The sequence below is a fragment of the Cebus imitator genome, unplaced genomic scaffold (assembly GCF_001604975.1).
Source record: "Cebus imitator isolate Cc_AM_T3 unplaced genomic scaffold, Cebus_imitator-1.0 Scaffold229, whole genome shotgun sequence".
Lineage (NCBI taxonomy): Eukaryota > Metazoa > Chordata > Mammalia > Primates > Cebidae > Cebus > Cebus imitator.
In genome coordinates this window covers 1,536,147-1,564,094 of record NW_016107544.1, presented here as the reverse complement: position 1 = coordinate 1,564,094, position 27,948 = coordinate 1,536,147, and the positions used below count along the sequence as shown (strand labels likewise).

General features: G+C 51.7%; 2 protein-coding genes across 4 annotated transcripts in view; both read right to left on the bottom strand.

Annotated features, from left to right (window-relative positions):
• Positions 1–26,825, bottom strand: part of AXIN2 (axin 2) — a 33,283-nt gene extending 6,458 nt beyond the window's left edge. The window contains exons 1-9 of one of the 2 annotated variants that reach the window (XM_017497326.2): positions 26,627–26,825; positions 22,940–23,874; positions 14,753–14,893; positions 6,665–6,767; positions 3,426–3,566; positions 2,369–2,877; positions 1,916–2,110; positions 1,366–1,599; positions 669–764 (exon numbers count right to left, since the gene is read on the bottom strand). In XM_017497326.2, coding sequence (XP_017352815.1) covers positions 669–764; positions 1,366–1,599; positions 1,916–2,110; positions 2,369–2,877; positions 3,426–3,566; positions 6,665–6,767; positions 14,753–14,893; positions 22,940–23,754 — 2,234 coding nt within the window. In that variant the 5' untranslated portion in view covers positions 23,755–23,874; positions 26,627–26,825. The remainder of the gene's footprint in view (positions 1–668; positions 765–1,365; positions 1,600–1,915; positions 2,111–2,368; positions 2,878–3,425; positions 3,567–6,664; positions 6,768–14,752; positions 14,894–22,939; positions 23,875–26,626) is intronic. The other variant, XM_017497330.2, reaches the window with a different exon arrangement.
• The window catches only part of CEP112 (centrosomal protein 112), a 646,693-nt gene continuing 642,536 nt past the window's right edge, over positions 23,792–27,948 (bottom strand). For both annotated transcript variants that reach the window (XR_005195271.1, XR_005195272.1), the window contains one exon: positions 23,792–23,874. The gene's annotated coding sequence lies outside the window, so the exon portion shown is untranslated. The remainder of the gene's footprint in view (positions 23,875–27,948) is intronic.

Sequence of the window (27,948 nt, the reverse complement as noted above, 5' to 3'; positions counted from 1 at the left end):
CCAGACAGCTGATACACTTACGGTCAACCAATTAAAACAATGAAAGCGTCCAGGGTCCAGGGCGGGGGGCCTATTGTGGACTTCAAGTATTGCTCACTGCTCAGGATGAAGAAACTAAGAAACAAAACTTTCTTTAGAGCATTTTAGATCTCTTTAGCAGATTTCTTTTTAATTGTGCCACCCTATAATTAAACTGAGCAGGCTTCTCAATCTACTTTGAAAGAGACTAAATTTACAAAAAGAATCACTGCCCAACTTCCCCAAGCGAAAACACAAGGATGGTCCCTGACCATCTCTGCCACAGTGGAGAATGATCTTTCTGCTCAGGGGTTACAAATGTTTCCAGTGCTACTAACTTGCAAGTTGAATGGAGCAACTTTTCCAGCTGAATTTGAGGTCCCTTCTACCCTTCTGCTAATGGCTTCGTGTCCCAGTTTTTGACAGATTTGCTTATGACCAGAAAAACTTTTGCTATGACGCATCTCTCGGTAGGACAGGTTTTCCCATGGATGGCGACATCTATGTTTACTGTTCCTCATCACTAGCACTAAAAATCAAGGTGATTTTAAATACCAAAAAAATTTTCATAAAAATCAAACTCCAGACAGCGAATACTCTGAAACATAAACCACTCAGCAGATCTCATAATGCCAGATAAAGACACTCACTCTTCTGGAGCCAGGCTTGGATTGGAGAAGGGCGTGGCTCCCACCTGAACAGCGGCCGAGTGACTCCTGTCCCTCTGCTGACTGGCCATGCAGCACCTGAGGACACAGCCAGGGTGAGGGATTTAGAGGTGCACTATTGTCCCCAGAGCAGTTGAGGAGCTGACAGAAAATTACTCTTTGGTCTCTTGAAGAGACACGAACCTGACTTCCATCCCTATTGAGACCCAACCAAGTCCCTGGGTTAAAAGTGGCTGAAGAGGCCAGGAAGATGTCTTGGGATAGCCATTCTATGCCCCTCAGGGAGCCTGGCATGGGACACTGTCCACTCCAGTAAAGGGCTGAGGGCTCCTGATCCGCCACCCTCATGGCTTCTTATCCGCTCAGCTAGTCAGCCTTAAACAATCAAGACATTAGTAAGAAATGGGACTTGTAAGGAATTACTCAAATTCATGCTCCCAAACCTAGGCATAACTCGCCTAACAGATTCTGGCTTGACTCTGGTAGAATGAGCATTAACTCAAGGAAACAATTTCTAGAAGCTAGAAAGGAGACTCTTACTCATCCAGAAGTAATTCTTTCTCTCTTGGAAGGGTTTGAAACCCAGGCAGAAAAAGAGGCCCTCCCCATTAGCCACAGACTTCCTTCTCCACTCAAACCCAATCCCTGCCTCAACCTACCACCCCTCACTTCCACTCACCGCTGCTTTGGGGGCTTAGACACCTCAGCAAGCCTGCGACAGGCCTCCTCCAGTTGAGCCAGAGTGTTGGGTGGGGTCAGGGGAGGCATTGCAGGGTCCTGGGTGAACAGGTGGGCACGGGGGGCAGTGCGGGCGTGCCCATTGTTGCCCCCCCACAGGTGGTGCCGGCTGGCTCGTTCGCCCGGAGACGAGCGGGCAGATTCCAAGGGGTAGGCCTTTTTTGTGCTTTGGGCACTAAACAAGGAATGAGCAGAGAGAAAACAGAAGGAAAGAAACTGGGTTAGAAGAACTGGAAAATGTGACTTCAATAGAAACTTGTCTATTCTGCTCAGAGAGAGAGAAGAAAAAAAATAACTACCATAACACGAACAGGGGTCAGTGCCAAAACATGACATTTTTGTGGTCTGCTCAGTCCTACGTTTAATATTAAGATGGCAGGAGCAAACAGTCACATTCGTATTCGGCAGACTGCAAAAATAGCCATTCCCACAATACCTCCGTAATGAGTGCCCATGACCCTCGCGGCCGCAGGGCGGCAAGCGGTGTTTACCTATGGGGCTTGGGCTTGCTCTGCCGCTCACTCTCCAGCATCCACTGCCAGACATCCTGCGACCTGTCTCCTTCCTCCCGGGGAAGCTGCAGGGCCCCGGCTCCGCCGGGGGCCCCTCCTTCCCTGGCGGGCAGAGCCAGGCCAGGCTCCGTGCCTTTCCCATTGCGTTTGGGCAAAGTACTGCCTCTGCTGCCGCTGTGGGGAACCAAGAACCACACCCAACCCAGAGACCCGGTTAAATCTCCGGGACTCCTAGAATCAGATAATGCAGCAAGCACGGGGCGATGACACGAAAGACCCATGCACCTGCTCACCACACCCTCACCCGGCCGTGCCCTCTGCCGCCCTCTTAGAAACTAAATGCCTGTGATGTGGCTCCCACCTCACACCTGCCCAGGGACCTGGCTGGGAGACAAGCCCCACACAGGACACTGCGGGCTGCCCAGCACTTACCCAAACTGCTCGCCAGGCATGGTTTCCGGAGCCTTAGAGTGGCTTTTGCATTTCGAGTAGCAGTAATACTCAGAGCCCCCAGGGCAGAAGCAGTGAACCCGCTGCGTGGCCTCCGCCTCGATCTCCTCCTTGGTCTTGGGGACGGCGTGGTGGTGGATGTAGTGGTGGTGGACATGTTTCGTCGTCTGCTTGGTCACAAAGCCCTTGCCCCCGAGGAGGGGGCAGGCGCCTGGTGAGGCGGCAGCGGGAGGCAGCTTACCACCAGGCGGGAGCAGGGAGTAGTACTGCGGGTGGTGGTGGTGGTGGTCCGGGGAGCGGGAGCGGGGACTGTAGCGGCCTACGCCCGGGGACTGGCAGCCAGGGGTCTTGAGGACCCTGGACAGGTGGTCGTCCAGGATCGTCTGCGGGTCCTCCTCGTAGCTGCCGGAAGGCAGTAGGGAGAGGGGGTGCTGCGTGGGTGCCCCCTCCCGCGAACTGAGTGTAAGCTCGGAGCCCTCCTTCTCTTCATCCTGAAAGGGAAGACGTCAGAAGGGGAAGTGACCCAGAAAGCAGGAGGGTCCCTGAGGCCCTGGGGTTGCAACATTCGGCCCCATATGCAGGAGCACGCACACCCATGTGCACGCCCACAGCCACGCCTACGTGCACACCCGCACGCAACCCATGCACATGTGCACATCCTCATGGAACCCGCACACTCGCACGCAACCCACACGCATGCACACACCCCCCACGCAACCCACCTACCTACGCAAGCAACCCAGGTGCATGTGCACACCTTCAGACAACCCAAACACACAAGCACACAACCCAGGCTCACGCACACACAACCCAGGCTCACACACACACAACCCAGGCTCATGCACACACCCACACGCATGCGCATGTAACCCAGACACATGTGCGCTCACCCCACGCACGTGAGCACATCCTTACACAGCGCAGCGCATGCGCAAAGAACCCATGCGCATGCGCACGCCCTCATGCAATCCGCATGAGCACACTCATACTTGCGTGCACCCCTCGGGCAGAAGCAGGGAGAAAGCTTAGGCCACGTTACCTCTCGGATCTGCTGCAGGCGCTCCTCCAGGCTGTGGCGGCTCTCCAGCTCCAGTTTCAGCTTCTCCAGCCTCGATATCAGTTCAGCCGCAAAGGTGGCGGGTTCCACGGGGGTCATCTCCTTGGGCAGGCGGTGGGTTCTCTATTGGATGTGGAAAGGAAAGGGAGGAAGCACGTTCAGCACGCTGGGCAGGCAGTGGCTTGGCCGGAGCTTCCCGCGCCAGGCGCTGCGCACCGCAAACCGATGCTCGGGTGGAGAGTGGATGGCAAAGCGGCCTGGGCTGCTTGGGACTTATATGCGCTAGCGCCATGGCCTCATGGAGAGCCATGGTCCCCACCAGCGTTTGCCTTGGGCAGGAGCAGTTGGTCGCACTCCGAGAGGCCCTGCTTGTTCTCTCTGTAGTACAACCAGCCCATCAGTAGCTACTCTGAAGTAGAAAATCTTCAAAGACTGTTGTCAAACATCAAAAATCAAAAAAAGTTGTCTAAAAAAATTCAAAAAAAAAAAAAAAAAAAAAAAAAAAAAAAAAAAAAGCAGCCCTCTGAGGTGGGGAGGGGAGAGACCAACTCAAGGAATAAAAAGTAGAATCTAAACAGAAGGGAGTTGAAAATTTAAAAAAGTAAGATTGGAAAGGAGGTGGGAGGGAGGAAAGGTGGGGGGGAAAGGGAGTCAAACGGCCTGGATCAGAGAAGAAGTGGTAATTTATTTCCTGGCCGCACACTGCGCACCTTTGAGGTGGTGTTGTCTCAACACTGTCCTCGATCTCCCTCGTTTTTCTCCTTCCCTCCTCCCTCTCTCTTTGTACAGAAAATGAAGAAAGCTGCTGCAGGCTAGTAGCAGAACACTGCTGAGCTTGGCTGCCTGAAGCTGATCTATCAAGGGAAAAGGGAACATCTCCAAATCAAGTGCAGAATATAAAAAGGCACCGAGTATGCCTGCCAAAAGCAGCAAACAGAGAGAACCCCTGCTGCCCAGCTTTCTGTCCTTTTCCTGTCATCTCGCTCCCCCCACCCAACCCCCCACCTCTCCACTTGTTCTACCTCCTTCTTCCTAATCTCCCTCTTGCTTGCCTCCTTTCTTTGGGGTGGGGTGGGGGGAGCAGAAAGCTAACTTGTAAAGACAAGCATCTCCCCCAGCTGAAAAGATGGGCCTCGCCACAGCAACCATTTAGCTGTAGAAACTGAGAGGGGAGAGAAAGGCTTCTGTGTAGGTGGCCATTGTCACACAGCCCCCGATCAAAGCGCTGCCTGATGGAGAAAGTCGATTTGCACACCCCAGGACAAAATCATCTAATTTACAAGCTTGGGCGACAGAACTTTTCTTTGTTAACGCACATATCCCCCAATCAAAAAAAACAATAATAGTATGTCATCAATACTTGTAATCTATGGTGGGAGGGGATGCTAGAGGTTCCCAGAAAACCAATTTTAATATGCTAATTTTAAAAGAAGGTAAGTCTGCCCTTGCCTGTGTGAGAAGCTTTCCGAGAAGAGTTATAGTTTGTGTACTAAGGCAACATGGGATTCGCAATTCAATGTGTTTAAGTTTTTAAACACAATATAATGGGACAGACCGAATGGACTCTGAAGCTGCCAGGAAGGATTCATAAACACCTGCTGTGAGCTGGGTGCTTTCCTCCCCTCCTCAAAGAAGAGTGTCTGCAACCTGGGTCTGAGGGTATTGTCAACAGCACAGCCGTAAAATGGGAATGTAGACAGGGACGTTCTCTTGAGTATAGCCATGTGCTTGCTGCTTTAGGAGACATGGAAATAAATGGAGAGGTCCCAGAAAAGCCCTTTATCCACCATCTCAGTCACAGGAAGAAGCTGCTCAGGAGATCCTCACTTCTAAACACTCCGTTCATTCAGCATTTGATAGGCACAAGACTCACCAGCAGGTACTAGGCCAAGTTTGGGGTTGGGGAGGAACAGCTACCCTCCACCAGGGCTTCAGAAGCCAGGAGGAGAAATGGTCAAGTCAGTAGATAAATGGATGGCTAAAATCAGCGACTAAAAGTTTTGGAGTCCTGTGGTTGACACAAGAATAGAATGTCCCAAGGGGACAGAGGTGCCTTATTCATTCAATCTTTATTGAGCACCTATGATGTGTCAGATACTGTTCTAGTCTCTGTGGATACCCAAGTTAACAGAAAAGATAAAACTCCCTCCCCTCAGAGGGCTTCCATTCCAGTGGAAAATACAGTGAGCTCACCAAGCTGTAGAGAAGCATGGATCATCTAGCATTTCTTGGTTTCAGGGAAAGAAGTGCTTCCATTTCTTTCTCATAGGGAACTTTTTTTTTGAATTCAGAAAACGTAAAGGTTCAAAAATAGGTCACTGAACCTCTGATACAGTTTGGATGTTGGTCCCCCCCAAATCTCATGTTGAAATATGATCCCCAATGTTGGAAGTGGGCCTAGTGGGAGGTGTTGGGTGCTTGGTGCCCTCCCTGCAATGATGAGCAAGTATTCCCTGTTCACGAGATGGTTGTCTGAAAGAACATGGCACCGCCCACCTCCCAAACCCCAGCTTGCTGCTTCTCTCCCTATGTTACAGAGGGGTTCCCCTTCCCCTTTCCATTATGACTGGAAGCTCCCCGAAACCCTCACCAGAAGCAGATGTTGGCGCCATGCTTCTCGTACAGCCTGCAGATCTGTGAACCAAAACCTCTTTTCTTTTCTTTGAAATGGGAGACTTGCTGTGTCGCGTAGGCTGGAGTGCAGTGGCACGATCTCGACGCGCCACAACCTCCGCCTGCTAGGTTCAAGCGATTCTCCTGCCTCAGCCTCCCGAGTAGCTGGGATTACAGGCACACATCACCACACCTGGCTTATCTTTGCATTTTTGGTAAAGATGGTTTCACCGTGTTAGCCAGGACAGTCTCCATCTCCTGACCTCGTGATCTGCCCGCCTCGGCCTCCCAAATTGCTGAGATTACAGGTGTGAGCCACCGCACCAGGCCGGCCATAAACCTCCTTTCTTTATAAATTAGCTCCAGTTATTCCTTTATAGCAAAACTGACTGATACCTCATAATCACGTCACTGTGCTCAACATCACAACCCCAAAAACCATGTAGTGTCTATTGTCCAGGTCTTTTCTCTCTCTTTGCCCTAGGTGACCTTAGGTACTGCTCTTTTCTACCTTTCCTATACCTTCCCCCTTCCACCTCCCCTTCCTTTTCTTTAGGACTCAACGTGGCAGAAAAAACAGCTGCCTCCTCGTTCCAGACTGTACTCACCGGGAAATGAGGTAGAGACACTTGGCCATTGGCCTTCACACTGCGATGCATTTCTCTTTGGAGCTGTTTCTTACTCCCCACACGATAAGGAGGAATTCCATCTCTAAGGGAAAGGAAAAGACAGAATCCACAGGCTTACGAGGATGCTTTCAGCACATGGGCTACTCTCATATGCCATCTTGAGATCCCGCCAACAGGGCCCCCTGCTTCCACAGGAGTGTCACATGTCTCCAGATACCATCAGTGCTCCCACAGGTAAGGATCCACCCAGTATCAAATTTAAATCCTGCCCATCAATGATCTATGAAAACTTGGCTCCCTCGGATGCAGGAGCATCTACTTGGAAAGAACCTGGAAGGCTCATCTCTTGGGCTATTGTCTTAGATCTGGGTTATACTCCAGCCAGCCCAGAGCAAGGGCTCCCCTGTTTTACAGGTACCCCAAGAGTAGGAGATTCTCAGGCCGCAGTGGTCCTCCTAGCAGTCTTGTTGCCACCGCCTCAAACCAGGAACCAGTGCCTTACAGAGAGGACCAGGGCAGAAAAGTTGTAGGATAAGGACCAAACCTACAGAGAGCTAAGTCAGGCAATAGTAAAGTGTGCGTGACTCTCCCAAGTCAACCCTTCAGTCACTTCCAAATGTATTCTTTTTATAAACCACCACAGGTTAATTAATAAAAAGAATATATAACAAACATTTTGGCCCCTTAGCTACAAACCCTGCCAGCCCCAACCTACAAATTCTCAAAGGCACATGACCAATGTGGGCATGAAGAGAAAAGCCCCTACTGTGTGGTGGTCTGTGCAATTCATTTAAAAATTTTAGCACCTACTATGTGCCAGACCTTGTCCTAGGCACTAGGCAGCAGAGCAGAAGACAAAGTGAATACATAATTCAAACAGCTGCCCTCCTGAAGTTTATATTCTAATGGGGAGGCACAGGCAATGAGCAAAATAAAACATGGTATGTTAGTGGTATATATGGTGAATAAAAACACAGCAGGAAAAGGAGAGAGAATCACTGGCGGGGTTGGGGGGGAGGGGGTAAGTTGCAAATTTAAGTTGGATGTGGGTATCAATGAAGTCCTCATTGAGAAAGTGACCTTTGGGCAAAGACATGAAGAAGTATGGGCCCCTATGTCCTTCATCATTATATTTTTAAAAACAAAACATTAACAAGTGGAAGAATCTTTAAAAAGCAAGCCTACACTCCAGCTAGTGTTCACTATAACCGTGACCTAGAGTTGCCATGATTTTTTCCAAAAAAGAATTTCCTTCTTAAAAACAGTAGAATGGTCAAGGTGTGACTGTTTTCCTATTGATGTCCCGTAGGGAGACCACTTGTTTACAAAAGCCTCAGGGTGCAAACATTTTCATAATGAATCATACTTGGAGGCTGTAATTATCGCAATTGGGTGTTTGGCTACTTCCCTTTCCCTAGTGTTTGGTTCATCATAGGGCAGAAGAAAAAAGCTTTAGGATCATCAGGAGTAGGTGAAAGGTGAAAATTAGCAACGTCTAAAACTACCCGGGGAACAGCCAGGAGTAACTGGTCAACCTCTAGCTCCTTATCTGAAATACCCCGGAATTCTAAGGTAGCTGCATTTTCAGGAAGCCTGCTGACTAGGTGAGAAAACAGGGCCACATGGGACAGTGAAGATTCCAGTTAATCAAAGAACCAATGTATGTTAACCAAACCTTGGCTAAGGAGTGCAGAAAGGATAAATGCATTGAGGGGAGTAGGGAAGGCTAAGGAGAGAGATCAGTATCCAAAACAACTTACCCCAAGTGTGACTCCTGTCCCAGAGAAAGGTGAGTATGGAGCAGAGACAGACAGAGCCGTGTGGAAAGGATTAGCAGCTGGGTGACCAGTGCTGGAGAAACCCATCTCTACTCAGCCTCCTACTCATGAGGCCAGTACTTGACTAAGCCCACCTAAAGATCACTTATCAAAACCCAGTGTCTTCACCTTGGGAAGTTCAGCAGGCACAGCTGAAAACTGGACTTACAAGTGTGCCTGGCTTGACCAGAAACCAAATCCCACCTAAGGCAACTGATTTCAACCTGAGCAGCAGCTCCTACGCACCGAGTCCCTACCGTGGGTCAGACATCGATCGGAGGTGTAATCAGACTTCATTCTTATAAGAACTTTAATGAGCCGCATTTGACAGATGACCAGAAGAGCTCAACAGCTCCCCTAGTGTTACAGACAGTAGCAGACTGAGAACTCATACCCAAGCCACGGCTGGACTCCAGACAGGCAACTGTTAACAACCTACTTGGTCCTCATTCCAAGATGCCCTTCCCAGCCCCAGCCAGCAGTCAAGCTTTCTGATGGTCTGAATGTGGAGGTGCTATTTCCTAAGCCCCAGGCAGTCACCTGACATTCAGGAGGGATGAGGGGGAAATCTGTGGAATGCTCTGGAAAGTCCTCCCCAACCACCTAGTACTCACTGGCTATGGGGCGTGCCAGGTGGTTCCCAAGGCATGCTGAATATCCCCATCTCTGACTTAAAATACCTTATATGGTAGGGGTGGCAGTGAGGGCGGGGTGTCCCACTGATGAGGCTCATGCTAGTCTAACCAAATTCTGCTGCCCTAGGGCTGTAAAGCAATATCTACCCTCTATCTTCAAGACAGTGGATGACTCTGCTCCAGGTCTCTTCCTGACAATCTTGGGGGCAGGAGTCAAGCATTCCATGGACCCCACCATGACATGAGTGACTCTTCAAGGGTCCTCTAAGAGTCCCCCACCCATCCCATCCAAGCTGCTGAAGTTTCCACTGGTAGCTTTCACTTTTCTCCTTTTCCTTCTCCCAGATGAAAGTCAGTGGTAGAGCTTTCATGCCTCTTCTTCCATATAAGGTTTAAAAAAAGAAAACAGAATGGGGATAGGGATGGGGAGGGGAGCAGATAACTGCAATATTGAAGGCAAAAGGAACAAGTGATTTCATAAGCACCTCATACCCCTACCACCACACACACACACACACACACACACACACACACACTCACTCCATTATCTAGGGCAGGTGAAGGACTAAACTGCTGGAAAGGCAACTTGTAACCAGAGCAGAAAAGGAAGATGTCAGCCCATAGAGGCTCAGAAAGGCTTAACAGGCGCCTTCAAGGAAATGTGGCTTTAATTCCCTCCAGCCAAGAATCTTCTTCCAAAACAGCCCCTCATTCCAAAAGGGGGCCTCTCTTCTTTTATTCAAGCTCTAAAAGTCTGTGATCAGTTTCCTGGCTGCTCAAGCCTGTGGGCTGGAGAGCACCAGAGTTTTGGTCCCTATACAGTCTCCTTTAATTATAAACATTTTAGTTAACGAGCCTGCTGCCGGGCCCAGCTGTTTCTGGGGAGCACAGTTTTGAAGTGTGGACTCCACTTAGCTGCCATTTGAGCCGAGCCAATTAGCTTAGCCTTTTGACTCCACCATGCCCGACCTAACCTGAATGTCATTTTCTGGCAACTTTGAAATAGCAGACTCATGCACACATGTGTCCACTCGCATCTTCATTTGGCAACCATTCTGAAGGCGGCCTCTGATCACGGCCAACATCAAAAGCCCGGTTTGTAGGAGAAGGTTAATATTTGAAGTTCACTCAGATGCATTTCCTGGTGTCCAAAGTAAACCCCCATAAATACAATACAAAAAAATACAAATAACTCACGACATTCCCTGTGTGGAACACCAAAAAATCATCTTGTGCTGATTTTGGGACATGTGGAGCAGAAACAACATACAAACGTAGCTGATCCTGATTACAATAGCAGCTCCTCGCAGAAAGAAGAGACAGAGGCCTCCACGCCACTGACTTAGCTTTCAAGAATCCTGGCAACCACTAACCATGGCTACACTTGGGTGGCAAAGAGCCTGCTGCTTCTGATGTTTTCAGCCCCTTCGCTCCATCCTCCTTAGCCTCATGCCCTGGAATGGCCCCACAAGCCTTCTGCCTCCAATGCTCCAAAGATTTTGGTGGGAGTCTGGCAGTTAATGTTAAAAAAAAAATTTTTTTTAAGCCATTTCTTCCCAAGAATGCAGGTTTCAGAGTAACAGGCTCATAAAACAGCCTTCTCAGAGGCCTATGATGGAGACTCAAATCCCCAGCCATCTTTAACAGGGCTTTTTACTTAGCAGGAAAACAGAAGTCAGGAGTAGGCTTTGGGAGAAGGCAGTGATTTCTTGAAGGCCCCTGCCTGCTCTGCACACTCAGGCCCTGGCGTGTGGCTCCCTGGATAACCGAGTGCAGGCCAGCGCTGCCCCAACTTCTACCCAGGCCTCTTGCAAAGGCCCCTGGGACTTAATTGGTTCTGTCGCAAATGAGACGATTGCTTTCCTGGGCTTGTGTCTAATGAACTCCAACCTTCTGGAGTCTATTGAAGGCTGCCTGTGACCCCCTCTCTCCCCCTCCCCCTCCCCCAGCCCTGTTGCCTCCCCAGCTCCCAGCAGGGCAGCCAGCCCCCTCCCTAGCCCCTCACAGCCCGCACTGGCCATTGTGATGGGGAGAAACAGCCAGGGCTCTTTTCATGCTTTATGGGGCGCTCCTATTCACTTGTTCAAGGAAATTTCAAAGGGGCCTGCTACCCTCTTATCCCCTCTAAGCTTCCCGGGATGAACAATGGGCTGAAAGCGATTCAGTTCAGCTTTTCATCCCCCACACACTTTATTTCTCGCCCGGCGCTCTCATCTGCACGAGGCCCACAATTGGCAGAGCTCTGAAGAGGGGGTCTAATCCTAGCCCTGGGAATCCCGGTGACCGCCCAGCACTGGGCAGGATCACACACACCCAGGACCAGTCAGCCAGAGAACATGCTGCATGGCCAAGTCTGCTTGCAGCAGAGTGGGGAGGGCCCCAGAGACCCCCATGCCTGGCCCCCCACAGCAGCTTGAGTAAGTGCAAACAAGTCTGGAGACCCTTCTGATGTTTTCTAGTGATCCCCACTAGAGGCAGCGTGAGACAATGTGCAAGAGACAGTGATCCTACACGGATGCAGATGCACTCCCAGTTAGTATAAATGCCCAGGTGGACACAACTGTGACAGTTAATCTGATAACCTGCCCACTTGGTTGGGAGAGGGCACAGAGCCACCCAGCACCACCAGAACGAACAGCCAACACCATGAGCCCACAGGGCTCCAAGCCTTGCAGGTACCTCCTCTTGGCTTCGTGGTTTACTCATTTTCCATCCAAGGTGGCTGTGCCCCAGGATAGGCTTGTTAACACTCACAGGTGCTGCCACCAGGGACCCAAAGGTATCTTCTATGCCTCAAAGAGGAAGCTGCTGCATGAGGGACTTGCCCTCTCTGGTCTGTGTATCAGAGTGGACCTCACTGACCTACACACTAACCCTTGCCATCTAGAGTAGGGACTGGCCAAGGTTACCTTTCTGATCCCCGAAAAATGGCTCCCCCATGCTTGGAATCCAAAGTACTTCAGTTAAAGGGGGAAGGGTGAGAGCTTTAAAGTCACCTCTAAATATAACAGAGTTTTTCTTCTGGGAAGGGGATAAAAGAAGAGAAAATAAATGGGGAGGCTGCAGGGGAGAGCTCAGAACCTGCTCCCTTCCACCCCTCCCTGAACCAGCCTTTCTAAAAAGCAGTCTGATTACTAAGAAATGTAAATAAAAGAAACTCAAAGTGGCTCAAAGTTCTCATGACCAACTGGTCCTATTCACAGATCTCCTGTTGCCCGGGGGAAGGGCAGAGTGGGCAAGGTTTAGGGCCTGTGTCTGGCCTGGACCTGAGGTCTGTCTTGGAGGAGCATGGCTGGAGAAACTCTGGGCCTTATTTCCTCATCTGTAAAGTCTGCCTGTCTACCTTTCTGATTGGGTCTTGTGAGGATCAAACAGAAATAAGTATGGGACTCCACCCAAGTTATCTCATCATGAACCCAGAATAACACCTCAATGATGGGGACTGACATGCAGCCAAGGACCAGGAAGCAGGCCAAAAATAGTCTCTAAGAAAACTCAACAGAAGTGTTACAGTCTTAAGTAAACGGCATCTGACTTAGGAGATTCACTCAATGCCCTCATTCAATTTCAACTTACTCTTATTTTACCCATAACACTAAGATTCCCACACAATCCACAAATTAATAAATGCTACAGGAGGAATGTTTGCTAGAAGCAAGCACATAGACAGCAAAACATGACAGCAGGAAGAATAAAAAGAAGAGATAAACTTTTGAAAGGGGAAAGGGTCAGATAACTCTACACCCTCATCGCCTATCAGGGAAATACTACAACAAAGTACAAAAACAGATCTTGATATAACTGAGGGATAAATTATGGCTTCTCTAACACTATTCAGTGATGACAGAGCAAAATGCATTCTAAGAAATCCATCCACCAAAAAAAATTGTCAAAGGATAATCTTTTCAAGTATGGATATTGAATTTAGTCAATATGGAAAAGTCACTTCTGTGAAACTTCTCCTTTCTCCATATTGGAAACTTCTTATATCTCTGTATTGGATGAAAGATGTGTACTAATGCCAAAATGCTATTTTTATTAAAATTCAACGTTTTACCTTAAGGATGTCTCTCCCTTTACTAACTAGGGAATTTGAGGTAACACAATAAAAGCCACCAACAAAATAAATAGTAAGTTCCCAAACTCACCTCATCAACTTTCTCTCCAATTGGTCCCATGCCATAGGCCAGGCAACAGGACACTGGCCAATAAAAACCTGATAGTTTCAAACAAACTGGAAGAATAGATGGTCTAGTTTTAGAAAGCTAAAAGGAACAAACTCTAAATAAGTGTGCCAGAACTTACACAGTTCAATGGATTTGCCTTTCAAAACTGTTCCCTTAGCAGGCGAAATTCTGACTCCAAAACATTGAAAAGCTTTCAAAGACTGTTTCTCGAACAATGATTCTCAACTGGGTGTTGGGTCGGAAGCCTGTGGGGAATTTCACCCATCCCCAGGCTCCACTCTGGGTCTCCTGAGCCAAAACCTCAAAGGGTGGCAGGAGACGGGGATACCCAAGCCCTCCTCATGAGACTCACTGAGGATCTCTGCTCTCCAGCTACAGAGATTGCCATGACTTGACTTCATATGACCTAAAATTCAAATCATTACCTTGCCTAAGAGCCTTCTGACCTCATCAGACCACACCAATGTCTCGGACTATTTTCAAAAATCAAAGGCCATCTGCCAAAGAGCCAAGATAAGACACTGCTTTGGAGAGAGCGCCTACTTAGGGTGCTCAGTAGCTAACAGAGTATGCACTCCACCCACACTTACTGAATAAATGGTGTCCATTTAAAAACAATGCAGAACACACAGTGGCTCTTTAGAGGTTCCTGGCTTTCTCACCCCCACTTGCTATGTCTTTTCCTCCAAAAACAATGAATACCTAACACAGACCCTTCTAATGCCACCTTTTTTTTTTTTCTTTTGAGACGGAGTTTCACTCATGTTACCCAGGCTGGAGTGCAATGGCACGATCTCGGCTCACCGCAACCTCCACCTCCTGGGTTCGGGCAATTCTCCTGCCTCAGCCTCCTGAGTAGCTGGGATTACAGGCACGCACCACCATGCCCAGCTAATGTTTTGTATTTTTAGTAGAGACGGGGTTTCACCATGTTGACCAGGATGGTCTCGATCTCTTGACCTCGTGATCCACCCGCCTCGGCCTCCCAAAGTGCTGGGATTACAGGCTTGAGCCACCGCGCCTGGCCCCTAATGCCACCTTATCTCTCAGCTGTTGGTTCTGCAGACAGGATACCTGGGTTTCTGGACCAGCCAAGCAACTGTTCCCACAGGGACAACCAGATGATGGCAACCAGAAGGTTTTTTAAACTCAAGGAATCTATAAATATTCATTCATCCCTAATCTTCCACTGTCCTTTAGTTTTCTTCTGTTACAATATCCTCCCAACTTTCAAAGCTCTAAGCGTTACCCCACCCAGATGACCATGTCCTCCTCCTCAACCAGCACCATACTCCCCTCCCACCAAACCAATGTCCATACACGCACAGGTGGGGTCTGCAAGGCCAGGGAGGATAGACGATTCTGCCTACGTGTCCAGGTGGTTCACACTCCCAGGCAAGCCCACGGATGGGCAGCCAGGATACTCACACACTGCTGTCCGTCATGGACATGGAATCATCCGTCAGCGCGTCGCTGGATATTTCACTGTCATTGGCGCTGGTGGCTGGTGCAAAGACATAGCCGGAACCTACGTGATAAGGGTTAACAGGATCGCTCCTCTTGAAGGACCTATGGGCAAAGTACAACAGTGGTTCAGTCACTGACCCTCACCAGAAACCCAGGTCATCAGGTGACGCCAGGACAACCCAGCACACCATCCCACAATCTGTTCAATGCAAACCTGCTGCCTGAGTCCAGTTGCTCACCTGGGCAGAAAGCAGGGGCCACAAAAGGGAGGCCTCCTGAGCCACCAACTCACCCTGGGGAGAAAGCAAGCTGGTTCCTCTGCCCCCAGTGGTAGGTCAGCCAGGGCACAGAGTATTCCAGAGGCAGCACAGGGGATTCTGTGAAGTTCTAAATGCATACTTAGAGAGAGGAAGGAACAGAACTCTGCTCTAGGACGGGAAGCCATGGACTGGAAGAGGGGAACAAGTCAGTGAAGATGACCTCTCCTTCTCCACTCCACCTCCCTATCCAGTCCCTGCACCAAAAGAATATAACTTCAGGGCCCCAAGACATCTTAAGTATCCAGGCTCCCTGTCTGGGGTCTGTTAGCCTAGTCCAGAGATACAAACAGCTAGAGGCCAGTGTGGCCTTCTCACTTTGATCCTGGGCCCACAGTGAGCTGGACAGATGGGAAAGAAAAGTTCAAGACAACGTTCAGGACTCCAGTCCCACCTGTGAGCTCTGCCACGAGCCACTGCCATGCCCCTTCCCCCACCCCTCCGGCTTCCTTTCCCCAGGGCTGGCTAGTGCTGCAGGATTCAAATGAGCAGCACAGCTGTTTCAAAGGAAGGCCCAGCCCCTCCTCTGGTGTCTTCAGCCCTTTTGTTTCAATGGCCCCTGGCTCCTCATTTCACCCTCTTGATCTCCTTCCAGAACAACCAGTGTGCAGGTCTCCTGCTGGGCCGCATTCCTCTTGTGTCACCAGTGAGGGGCTTAAGTAGGGGGGAGGGGCAGCTAGGTCGGTAGGCTGCAGGAAGGGACCACGTTAAAGCCCGAGGTCGCAGGAGGCCTGTTTACAAAGACCCTGGCATCCTCCACTGGTCCCAACAAGTCTATGCCAGCAGCAAAGAAATCAAGCGAGGGAGAAAAGAAAGGCTCAGAAAAGAGAAGAGATTCTATTAGTCCACAGCAGCTGCTCTATAAAGATGCCGTGGGGCTGGCAAATGAAAGGCACCCTCGAAAGGTGACAGTCAGCTGTCTGCACATGTTCACCAAGCTCCTACTCACTTGCTATGTGCTGAACTCTGGTCTCCCGGCACCCGTGGCCAGGTGGGGGCATGTCACCATATTGTGGGGGTGTCATGAGGGAGGTATGCTCAGTGTAATCATGGGCCCATGAGGAGGGGGAAGGATCACTGGACTGCCCATTCTATAGACGAGGCCCTTGGAGTCCGGAAGTCCAGCAGCCTGCCCCAGATCACACAGCTAGAACTGATGGGCATGGACTGAGTCACATGGCTCTCAATCAGACTGCCTCCCGATACAAAGACTAGACTCAACCTGTTTACAAGTTCTCATAGAATGAAGAGCAGGTTATGAGTGACCCAGTATAGGGAAACCAGATGACAGAGAACGTTTCTAGGAGGGATGGTTGGGGACGGCTCCCTGGGGCAGATGGGACTAAGGTGCACCATGATAGATAAAGAGGAGTTTGAGATGACCGACACCCAGGACTGGGTAAACAGAAAGGCGGTGAAAAGCTCTCCCTAGACTAGGAAGCGAGAAAGGGGTCTAATCAGCAGGCTAAGGAGGCCTGGCAAAGACAAGGAAGTCGGTCTTCAGGGCAAGGTCAGAGTCCTGTCTTAGCTGGATGGGGAGGGGCCAGCAGGAATGGTAGGGGACTGGCAGGGAGAAAGCATTCCCATCAGCACATAGGATCCGAGGTCTGTCACCAGGCTGGACTGAAAGGAGGGGGAGGTCGGGGCAGCGAGCCCAGATCCTCACACAATTTGGTGTGAGGGTTTGTCTCAACAGGAGATGGTTGGGATGGAAAAGAAGGTGGGAGAGGCAGTCCCTGCCTTTAAGGAGTTTGCGCTTGTTGGAGTCGCGAAACACACAAAAAGGGTCATAAACTTTCTAAGCCAGGAGGGACCCTTGTAATCAGCACAGCCATCCAAGGAGGTAACCGGGCCCCACATGGGCCAAAAGCCTTCTCAGACTCGGCCAGAGGAGCTGGGCCACAGCTGTGTCCTGGATCTGGTCTGGCTACATCAAGTCAGATCTTAGAAATATGCTGTAGGCACAGAACTGACCAGAAGGTGCAGACCAGGGGCGCTGCACATGAATCCCGCCACACTTTTGACCAAGTGACCTGGGACTGTCCCTTGGACACTCTGACCCTGTTATCATATCTGTAGAGGGCAGGAAGTCTCACGACCTGCTGGGACTGTTTGGTGAAGATTAAATGAAATTGGTAAGATCTTCCAGGCCTTCTTCCTAGTCCACGTGTCCTCAATCCGGAATTCCCCAACACCAAAGGCAGAGAGGAGTGGTGAGAGTAAAGAACAAAACAAAGTACATTCTTCTGGAGAAGGCTGATTCAGTGACAATGGACTGCTAGTTGAGGAGGGGGGCTCTCTGTTCAGCATCCCACTAAAGGAAGCACAGGCGGAAATGGGCTTCAAAAGTGAGAAAGAAAAAGGTACTTCTAAATGGTCAGAGGAAATCCATAGAGTAGGTGGGGAAAGGCGGTGAAATTACCCAAGTCTTTGAAACAGGCCAAAGTGCCCAGCTATCGGGTGTGCACGTGAGGTGTGGATACCGCCTCAAAGCAGGATGCACAAGATGACTTCCTTGGGGCCTTTTCCTGTTGTTAGGAATCCGGTCACGAGGCCATTATGTAAACTCTCGGTAGGGACCAAATGTCAGAGGCTGGGCACTGCTGCTGGCATAGCTGCGGGCCCGCTAGGCTGAGTCGCAGCCTCTGCGGACGTGAGACCTGAGCACCCACCTGAAGGGCAGGCAGTTGGATCACGGCCCTCTGCACCCAGTTCTTAGGTCCTCCAAATGAACCAACAAAGCCAAGTAATATGGGGGAAATCACAGGAATATTCCAAAGAAAACCAACAAAGCGCCAACAGAGAGCTCTGGCCAGGTGCGGTGGCTCACACCTGTAATCCCAGCACTTTGGGAGGCCGAGGCAGGTGGATCACCTGTGGTTGGGAGTTCAAGACCAGCCTGACCAATATGGAAAAACCCTGTCTCTACTAAAAATACAAAATTAGCCAGGCGTGGTGGCACATGCCTATAATCCCAGCAACTCAGGAAGTTGAGGCAGGAGAATTGCTTGAACGCAGGAGGCAGAGGTTGCAGTGAACCGAGATTGTGCCACTGCACTTCAGACTAGGTGACAGAGCGAGACTCCATCTCAAAAAAAAGGGGGTGGGGTGGGGAGAGAGCTCCTATTTTCTCAAATACCCTAATTTCCTTTCACTTTTATCATGATAACTTTATTGTGCTTTATAATGACAGGGCACTGGTGTCTCCGTGTTGACCGCTGTCCTGTGAAACCAGACTGTAAGCTCCATGAAGGGTAACCCCGTCCTCACATGAATCTCCGATGCTGAAAGTAGTGGGTGGCACACGGCAGGGACTCAAAACCTCGTTGAATCTCCTTAAAGAACCTAAGACCATCCGATGGGTGCTGGAAAGTTTTTTTAGTTTAACAGGCATGGCGCAACACCGAAAAAGCCAGAACAGCCTTAAATAGCATTCAAACATGCTTCCTTCCATCCCCTCAGTTCTACTGTCTTAGTGGTATTAACACATGAACCATGTCGCCAATGTAAGAGCTATACTTCAACCTCTGTGGGGAGAAAATGACTCAATAGAAAATTCCTTCCTCCCAGCAAAAAAGACACCTAACTCAAACCCCATGTGTGCTCGTTGTTTAACACACGGATCCCAAAATAAACTCGTCTCCCTTCACTTCCAAAATAGAGGACTACTGTGTGACCGGTAATTAAAAATGGAATATACTGCTCTTAACTCAGTTGACTGCAATAAAGTACTTGGATTTTCCTACAATCATAACAAGAGGGGGCAGAGAGAGGGGGCAGGGTTGTGGGGAGAGGCAGAGACTCAGTTTTTCAGAACCCAGACTTTTGTCCAAAGTGCCACATAATTTTAAGAAAACGGAGTGGGGCTGTTTTCTTGCGATTACTTTAAAAAAAAAAAGAGGTGGGGGAAGAAACTCAACCATGCTACAGTAATTGTACCCAGATGCTTATTTCTTCAGGACTGTTGTGCTTCCAGTTGCTGCAAGGATTTTAAATCCCTACGGAGAGTAGAGGCCTAGGCTGCAGATTCTGCGTCAGCCTCACATCCACAGACATAGTCTGCGATCTCAGTAAGCAAAGGGTTTTCAGCCTGCAGGTGGCAGAGACCCCTGGAACCTTTAGGGAAGGGAGGTACGGGTTGCTTTCTGTTTTCCCCTATGCTGTTCTTATCTCCTCTTAATGAGATGCTGTGGCCCTGCCCCATCCCAATAGACCAGAGGGGATCTCCACACTGTCTATGAACCGATCCAACAGAACTGACCATAAAGGGTTTTCTTCCTCCTCCCTCCTCCTCCACCCTCCTCCTCCCTACTCCTCCAGGTCCCTTCTCAAAACAATGCAACTTCAAAAGTATTTGCTTCCAAGTCTGTGCGTTTAGGGCTTTCCAAGAGCCCTCTGAAAATTTACTCACAAGGTCACTGCCCAAAAGGCAATACCCTCTTCAACAAGCATTTTCTAAGGCAAGATCAAGGGGCACTCGGCAAGGGGCCAGGACTCCAACAGCACTGGGCAACCAGGCCTTTTGAACACAGGCAAACTTTTACAAGTGTATCTTAGCAAACTGCCTTCACCAGAGCTTCCATCCTCTAATTGCGGACTACTGCTTCCAGCATATCTTTCCTATGGCATCATTTTCTTTGATAATTGAAGCCAAGCTTGATTCCAATGGCTCCACACAAAAACGGGCCTCATCAGCCAGTTCTTTCAGAGAACGGGAAGTGGCGCTGGGAGCCAGCAGAGGGCCATCTGCTGGGCCTGGCTTCTTTTAAGGGAAGCCAGAGCAGAGGGCCCGAGGGGAGGCAGATGAGCCCCACCCTGGGCAGGACACACAAGGGCCCGTGCAGAAAGGCGAGTACACAGGGAGAGCTCTGTGCACCCAGTGCTGTATTCTCCTCCCCAAAATAAATGCGAGGCCCAGCGCCTAATCCCACAACCCCCTCACACACACACCTCGACACTGTGCGTGTGTTTGTGTGCCAGGGTTTTTACACGTGCTCCTACCAACAAGTGGCTTTTGCTCTAGGTTATTTATAGAAAGCGTCAAAAGCCCAGGCATCCCCCTCAAACACTCAGCCCAGAGTCCTGCCCTCTGAGGATAATTCCTGCTCTTCCGCCCCAACTATTTATATTAAACCTGACACCAAATCAGTAAGGACACAAACAAGTTGTTAAAAACGAGGCTCCTTTGAGTGCCCAAGGTAAACACAGAGCTTGCAAGGCTGGCCAGTGCCCCGGGCATCCGGCTGGGAGCAGACGGTGAAGAAAGACCCTCCTCAGCAGGACTCACGTTTCTGTTTCATTCATTTTACTAACTTATTAAGCCCATCCCAGATGCCAGGTACTCTGCAGGATGAGTTGGTGTGTGCAGGAGGGAAGGGGTGAACTTAAAAACCTTAGATGGGATCCCTACATTCCAAGAACTACCTGGAAAAAGACTTCAGTTTAAAAAGGAAGTTGAGGCATGGGGGGCAGGGGGCCACTGTAAAACATTACAATGAAAACTAGGCTAAGCCAAAAGTCACCCGTTCAAAGGTGACATCCCAACTTGGTTGCCCTTTTTACATTAACATTATTAATTATACTAATTATAACACTTAGCAGCTGTTCACAACGTTTCTCTTTACAAAAGGCTTTCATGTTTATTACTGTGGTCCTAGTAAGAATCCTCTGATACAGACAGAAACAATGGTGCCCACCCATTTTACAGATAGGCACATGTGGTTCAGAAGGCTTCAACACGCAGTGGACCGGGCTGGAACGAAAACCCTTGAATAACTCAGCAGACCGTTCAATATACTCTGCACACCCTCGAATATCTTGCACGTTAAAATGATGTTAAGATCATCTGGCTGTGTCTTAAATTCTCTTTAAATATGCCCAGTTAAGTAAGACACGTGAGCTTCAGAGTCCATAAGATGCTTCATCTCAACCCAAAGGTGGGAGAAGGCACACGTGAATCTAGCATGGAAACTCAGGTCAATGGCAAGCTGTCACCTCTTTATCAATGATGTCCACAGTTCACAGCCAACAATACAGCCCTGGAAGACAGGAGCTTCTGCCTTCTGGATCTCAAAAGCTTCAGGAGCTGAATCCTGGTCATATTCCAGTGAGGCAAGCCCAGGATGGATCTTAACTGCTCACCCACAAAGGGGAGGGTTTACAGCAGAACCCTGCGTGGGGAGGGCGTCCAAAACCACACACTGTGCTATTTACCAAGGTGACACTCCAGTCCCCACAGTGGGAAACACAGAAGCCCCAATCGAGAGGCCCCCAGAGAAGCAGCCTTTACCATGGCCCTTCAGTAGTCTTGGTTCTGGCTGCCAGGCTAGAGGGCAAGGGGGTCAGTGCCAGAGGTTTACCCAAATGTTCTCATAATGGTGGAGGCGCGCATAGCAGGTGCCCAGTGACTTATCTGCTGCAGAGGCCAGACCCAGGATCTTCCTCCCAAACAACCTGACTCCATAAGCATAAAGATGCCCAAACAACTCCCTGGGACCCTGTGCTTCCTTGCAAAGTCAACCTCATTCCACTTACGTGTGGACCAGATGTCTGAGTAAAACTGGTTCCCAAGCCATAAGTGCGCCCCCTGGTGGCTGAAGAATAAGCCCTTCCCCTCCTCACCAGCAGTCAACTCGCCCCTAAATCCCGGCCTGCTAGGCTCAGACCTGGCTACCCCGAGTGGCTCCAGATCAACCATCTGGTGCCCACCTCTCTTCCTGCTGCTGGAAACTAGAGACCACACCCTACAGAGAAAGGGAAATCCAGAGGCAGCTACCAGATCGCATCCTGGGCCCCAAACACACAGAGAAATCCACACAGACAACAAGATAAACCCTTCAGATAGCAGTTAAGTGAAGTCTCATTCCCTGTCCTGTCATAAACCATACCCCAGAATTAAGAGGCTCATTCTCTTTTTGGATACTTGGAAATGGGGAGAAGGGAAGAAAACAGAAAAACTCATTCTAACAAGAGGTCTCAAGTTGCCTCCAAAGGTCAAGAATCTTAAGACTTGGCCATTCTGCAAAGAACTATTTGTCTTTGAAGCCTCAAAGTACTCCAGAGCCCCAGTACTCCCGGGCCAAGATCTCTTCTCCATCAGCACTAACAAAATAATCAACTGAAGTCTGCCCCTCGGACTCATGCGCATTTAAAACCTGGATTAATATACCAGCAGGCTCTAAAGCCAAGAGTCCTTCATTTAGGAAAATCACAGGACCTTCCCTAGTTAGAGGCCTTTTTTGCTGGGTAAATATCTACTTCTACAAAGGGAACCACAAGCTCAGTTAAGCCAATTGCTGGTTCTTATCTTAACAGAAAAGTTCAAAAAAAAAAAAAAAAACCCACTTACCCCTCGATGGGTGCACACGTTATTTCCTGCGCCTCCACCACAACCCAGCTGCCTCCCTAGCCACATTAATTCCACCATCTACTGATTAGTGGTGAAGTGACCCCTTCCAAAACCGGTGCTTAGTGGATCTGGTGACTCAGAGGCATCAAAAGCTGCTCGCTCGCGCGCTCTCTCTCTCTCTCAACCCCTTCTGAGACACTAGCCTGGGATAATAAGTAACCCACATTAGTGTATACTGCTTGCCACTGTTTGATGTCAGCACTGAAAGACTGCAGGTATTTAGTTGTGTGTGCATCACTCTTCCCCTCTTTAAACAACAAAAAGCAAGATCAAAAAGGGTTCACGGCCAGCAGTCCCAGCTCTCAACAGACCTCTGTCAGTCTCTGCAGCACACCCATCCATCCATCCACCAGACTTAACGCAAAACATCTGCAAAGTCCACGTCAACAGCCCACCCGTCCCACCAGCCCATCCAAGTCTTACCTGTATCCACTGTCAACTGTTTCCGTGGACCTCACACTTGCTGTCGCCCTCAGAGTTTTGCTGGACAAGCCAACCACAGTTGGCGAAAGTTTGCACTTGAAGTCGGCACAAGTCCACTCCTCTTCTTCGTTCAAGGTGGGGAGATAGCCACAAACGACCTTTAGGCTCCCCAGTCCCCCGTTACTCATGTAAGCTGTGTTTTCTCCCCCACTCCTCACATATTCGAGGTATATATCAGAAGTCAAAAACATCTGGTAGGCATTTTCCTCCATCACCGACTGGATCTCGGTCTGCGCCTGGTCAAACATGATGGAATCAATCTGCTGCTTCTTGATGCCGTCTCTTATGTAGGTCTTGGTGGCAGGTTTCAGCTGCTTGGAGACAATGCTGTTGTTCTCAATGTACCTTTTGTAGATCGCTTTGGCTACTCGTAAAGTTTTGGTATCCTTCAGGTTCATCTGCCTGAATCCATTGCAGGCAAACCAGAAGTCTAAGGTATCCACGCATTTCTCCCTCTCCAGGAAAGTCCGGAAGAGGTAAGCACCGTCTTGATCGCCCAACAAGGAGTGCAAGGACTTGGTCCACCTGGTCAGAGGGGAATCAGGGGATGCTCGCCCCTCCGGCTCCCCTAGCCCATCTTCGTTGCGCCTGGTGTTGGAAGAGACAGGCATGGGTTTGGTGACCTGGCTCTTGCCCACCCCTGGCTGACACGGTGGGGTCTCCCCTTCTTCCCCTGGCACTGGGGGCCGCGGGGCATCCTCACGGAAGCTGCTGCTGGGGTCCGGGAGGCGAGTCACCAACACAGCACTACTCATGGTGAGGGAGCTCTTCCCACTGAGTTTGGGAATTTTTTCTTCTTCTTCCAGTTCCTCTCAGCAATCAGCGTGGTCTGTCTGTCTCTCTCAAGTCAGCAGGGGCTCATCTGAGCCTCCTCTCTGGAAAGAAAAGGAAGGGGGGAGGTGGGAAGAGAGAAAAGGGTATTGATCTAATCAAAACCAGATCTACCCAACATCAAAGCAAGAAAGTAAACAGGCTTTTCAACTCCTCAAATTTAAATCAAGCAACCCAGCTATCTGCGAGGTGCTCATCTAAAGTATCAGACGCTGCTTTTCAAAGGCGAAATCTGAGCTCCCTGCACACTTTTCGGGGCTGGGGATGGGAGGGAGCTGCTGGGAAAGAGGAGGGGAAGGTGAGTGGAGGGCAAGGGCTGGGGGCGGCAGGGGGACACCAGAGGTGTAAGACACAACCTTCCAAAAACCCACTCCGCCAGGGCGCACGCTGGGTAGCTCACCCCAGCCTCGCCTCCCCTCCCCCGAAACCATCAACTCCAAAGAGGCGCACTCCCAGCCGCTAGGCTGTGTGCAGGTGAAACCAATTTCGGTAAATTTCCCCACTCGGTTCTGCACAGATAAACCCGAGCTCCAAACATGCCCTTCCCCGGCATCTGGTTCCCATTCTCCCCACCCACCCGCTCCCTCTGCGCTCCCTCTTCCCACTCCTTAAAAATTCAGAAGATCCTCGTCCGAGAGAAGCCCGCCCAACACAGTCGGACTGGGCTCCCGGACTCTCAGATTCAGCACGCAAACGCCCCCTTCCCCAACTCAGATGTGACTGTTCGCTGCGCGCCCCCTACCCCCGCCAAGAATACAGCTCAGTCAACACCTCTGTCTTCCTTGACCTCCCCCAAATCAGAAGCCAACTCACTCAGTGGAGACTTTGATCTTCAAACTTTGCTAAAGAGCTGAGAAGGCTCGGAACAGTCGCCCCCGTGCCCCTAACCCACCTCCTGGAGCCGCGAAACCTACAAAACTGGATCACAAGCCATCTCACGCCACCACTGCCTGTGCCAAGAATCCCAAACTCTACTGATCTCAAGCCGGTCTTTTTTTCCAAAAGAAAAGTCTTATCTAACCAATAAACAAGCTGCTTTGCCTAGCACGGAAAGGATCAAACTAGGAAGGGTAGGAGCGGACCGGGGAACGGGGCACAACCCCGGGCGAGGAGCCAGTGACCCCGGGTCTGGGATGGGTGCGCGCTGACCCTAGCCGGAGCCCCGAGCCGCGGGGCTGGGCGCCGCGGCCCACGGAGTAGTGGAGCTGCCGTGAGCACTGCACTACTCGGGCGGTGGGGAGGTGGGGCAACCCCGTTACCTGGAAGACGAAGGCCTCCGAGGCCGGGCTCTCATGTCCTCCGAACCCCTCCGGCCCGGTCCCCCAGCTCAAATGCAACTGAACGCCTCCAGAGCCCCGGTGGGCACACCTCGGGGTCGGAGCCCCGGGACGCGCCAGCAGCGCCCCGAACCCGGGCGGGGGGTCAGTCCCCGGCGCCGCCGCTCGTAGAGGCGTCCGCAGAAAAAGCACAGAAAACAGCAGCCTAGTCCAGAAATGGCGACGCGCGGAGTCTCTGCCTCTCCGCAAAAGGGGCCGGGGCGGCCAGGGGCGCGGGGCCCGGGCGGGGAGGAGGAAAGCTAGGGACGCGAGGGACGCGGGCGCCACGGACTAGGGCCGGTCCTGCGCGCAGACTGAGCCTCCGCCAGCGCCGTGGGCCCCTTAGCTCGGACCCGCGGCAGGGAGGGGAGAAGGGGAGGGGGGAGAGAAGTAGGAGGAGAGGATGGCGCGGGGGAGAGGCGGGGGGCGGGGGAGGGCAAGCGGGGGGGCGCCGCCACCCTTTCATCCCACCTCCCAAAGGCACTCCAGCACGCACTCACACACCGACTCACATCCATAACCGCGAGAGCGACGCGACCCCCGGGAGGGCTCGGCCCCCTCTCCGCCCCCGCCACTGCCGCCACTCGGAGTAGTCTCCTCTCCGGGCCCCCGGCCAACCTGGTCCCCGCGCTGGAGAGGGGGCTCCGGCGGAGGGCGCGCGGGGCTGCCGGGCCAAGCCCCCCCGGAGTGCTAGGCGCCGGGTCTGTCGCTCCCCTCCGCGCCGGCCCCGAGCGCGCCCCAAAATAGCCGGCCTGCCAACTTCAAAGGGCCGCCCCGCACATCAAAGCGCGCGGGCCGCCTGGCCGCGGCGGCCTCGACACTCACCATTGATCCGCGCGCGCGCTCCGCGACGAGAACTCGCAGGCGCCCCGGGCAGGGGCCTGGCCCCGGCCCCCGGCTCGGCTCGCGGCAGCAGCCCCGGGCCCCCCCGGGCCGGCCGCGGCGTCGGGGAACATGGGGAGTCGCGCGGCGGGAGAGGGGGTGCGGGAAACCACAATCCTGGGATCAGAGCGAGAGCCACCGGCCGCGGAGGGGGAGCGGCGCGCCCCGCCGCCCCTTTTATGCAAAAGACCCGAGCGGGCCTCAGCCCCCGCCGCGGCCGCCCCCGGCCCCAGCGGCCCCCGCCCGGCCCGGCTTTCAACGCAGGTCCTGTTTCCACAGTCACTCGGCGCACCAAATGTCCTCCGGGCGCTTCCAACAAAAACTGCGCTGTGGATTTAACTGTGCACTTCAAAGGCGCGAGCCGAGCGCACGGTCCTGAAAGGGAGGTACTCGCCGGCCGCGCCCCGGGCCGCCCCCTGCAGCCCAGCCGCCGCTCCGCAGGGCCGCCCGGCCCGCGCCCCCCTCCAGGTCCGGCCTCCGCCCGGCCGGGCCCCCTCCCGCCCCCCGCGCCCACGCCGCGGCTCGGCGCGACCTCGCCCCCTGTCCGAGGGGGGCTTTCTTTGAAGCTGCTCCGCTGGGGCCGAGCCTCCACCCCCACCTTTTACAGCTGGGCCTTCGGCGGGCGCCGCGGCCGCCGGGCGGCCCCGAAATCCATCGCTCTGAGGGGTTATTTTTATTTCCCGGCTCTCGGGCTGTTACTGAGTTGCCAGGACCTTATCAAAGCGCAGCCGGCTCCAGCCGACTCCCCCGGGCCGGGCTCGCGGAGCCAGTGATCCCGCCGCGCCAATCACAGCCGCGCTCGCCCGGCCCGCGCCGCCCGCCTTAAAGGGACAGCGCCCCGCGCCCGCCCCGGCCCGCCCCCGCCGCACGCTCAGCTCCCGCGTTAACCCTTCCCCGGCCTCTCCTCCGCCCCCTGCCAGCACCCCGAGGCCCCGTGGGCGTTCTCAACCCGAGTTCTGATTTCTTCTTTCAAGTTCTCCGGCCTCTTTGCTCCCGCCTCCTCCCGTTGCCTGCCCTCGCCCTCCCCGGCTCTGGAATGCAACAGTTTCTTGTAGCATTATGGCCATCGCAAGAACTGCAAGCAAGCACAATTTTTTTTTTTTTTTCCTATCATCAAACACTTTTCTACCTCTATTCAAGTTTCCCTGGGAATCTGGGCTTGGAGGACTTTGCAAAGGGAGTTCCGGCCCTGGGGTCTGCTGGCCCGCTGTCCTAGGGCGGACTCGTGCCCAGCCGCTGGAGGCATGTGCATGCCTGTGCGCGCTGGTGCACGTGCATCTATCTGAGTTCGGGTAAATATAGGACTGCAGTTGGTGGATGAATTGCGCTTGTGCATGTGTGAAGGTGGGGTGTGAATCTGCCCCTACAGACCTGAGTGCTGACACCAGTTAGGAATCACACTTCTGCTCTTAAGACCTAAGTCCAGCTTCCCAACCTGCCGGCCACCAGACCCTTACAGCGGCACACCTTGGCCATTTCTCCCAAACAACTGCATACCCGTTACTCTTCCCAAGTCCCATGTCCTGCCATATGTTACATATTAAACCGACATGAAATATCTTTTCCCCCCTCCAAACGTCAAGACATGCCGTTTTAATGTATCAAAAACTGCTCACCCCATTGTCACCTTTGAATTTCTCCCACATTTCCCCAAAAACGTTTATAAGGCACACACAACCTTCTCTTCTCCCTTAAAATGAGGAAATATGCCACAAACCCAGAACATTATGTATTTATTCATCTGCTGCTATAGAATGATGGCTCATGTTATAAGCGAATAATTAACTTTTCTTCCTTTTAAAAAACATAAAGGAGCCGGGCGCGGTGGCTCAAGCCTGTAATCCCAGCACTTTGGGAGGCTGAGGCGGGTGGATCACGAGGTCAAGAGATCAAGACCATCCTGGTCAACATGGTGAAACC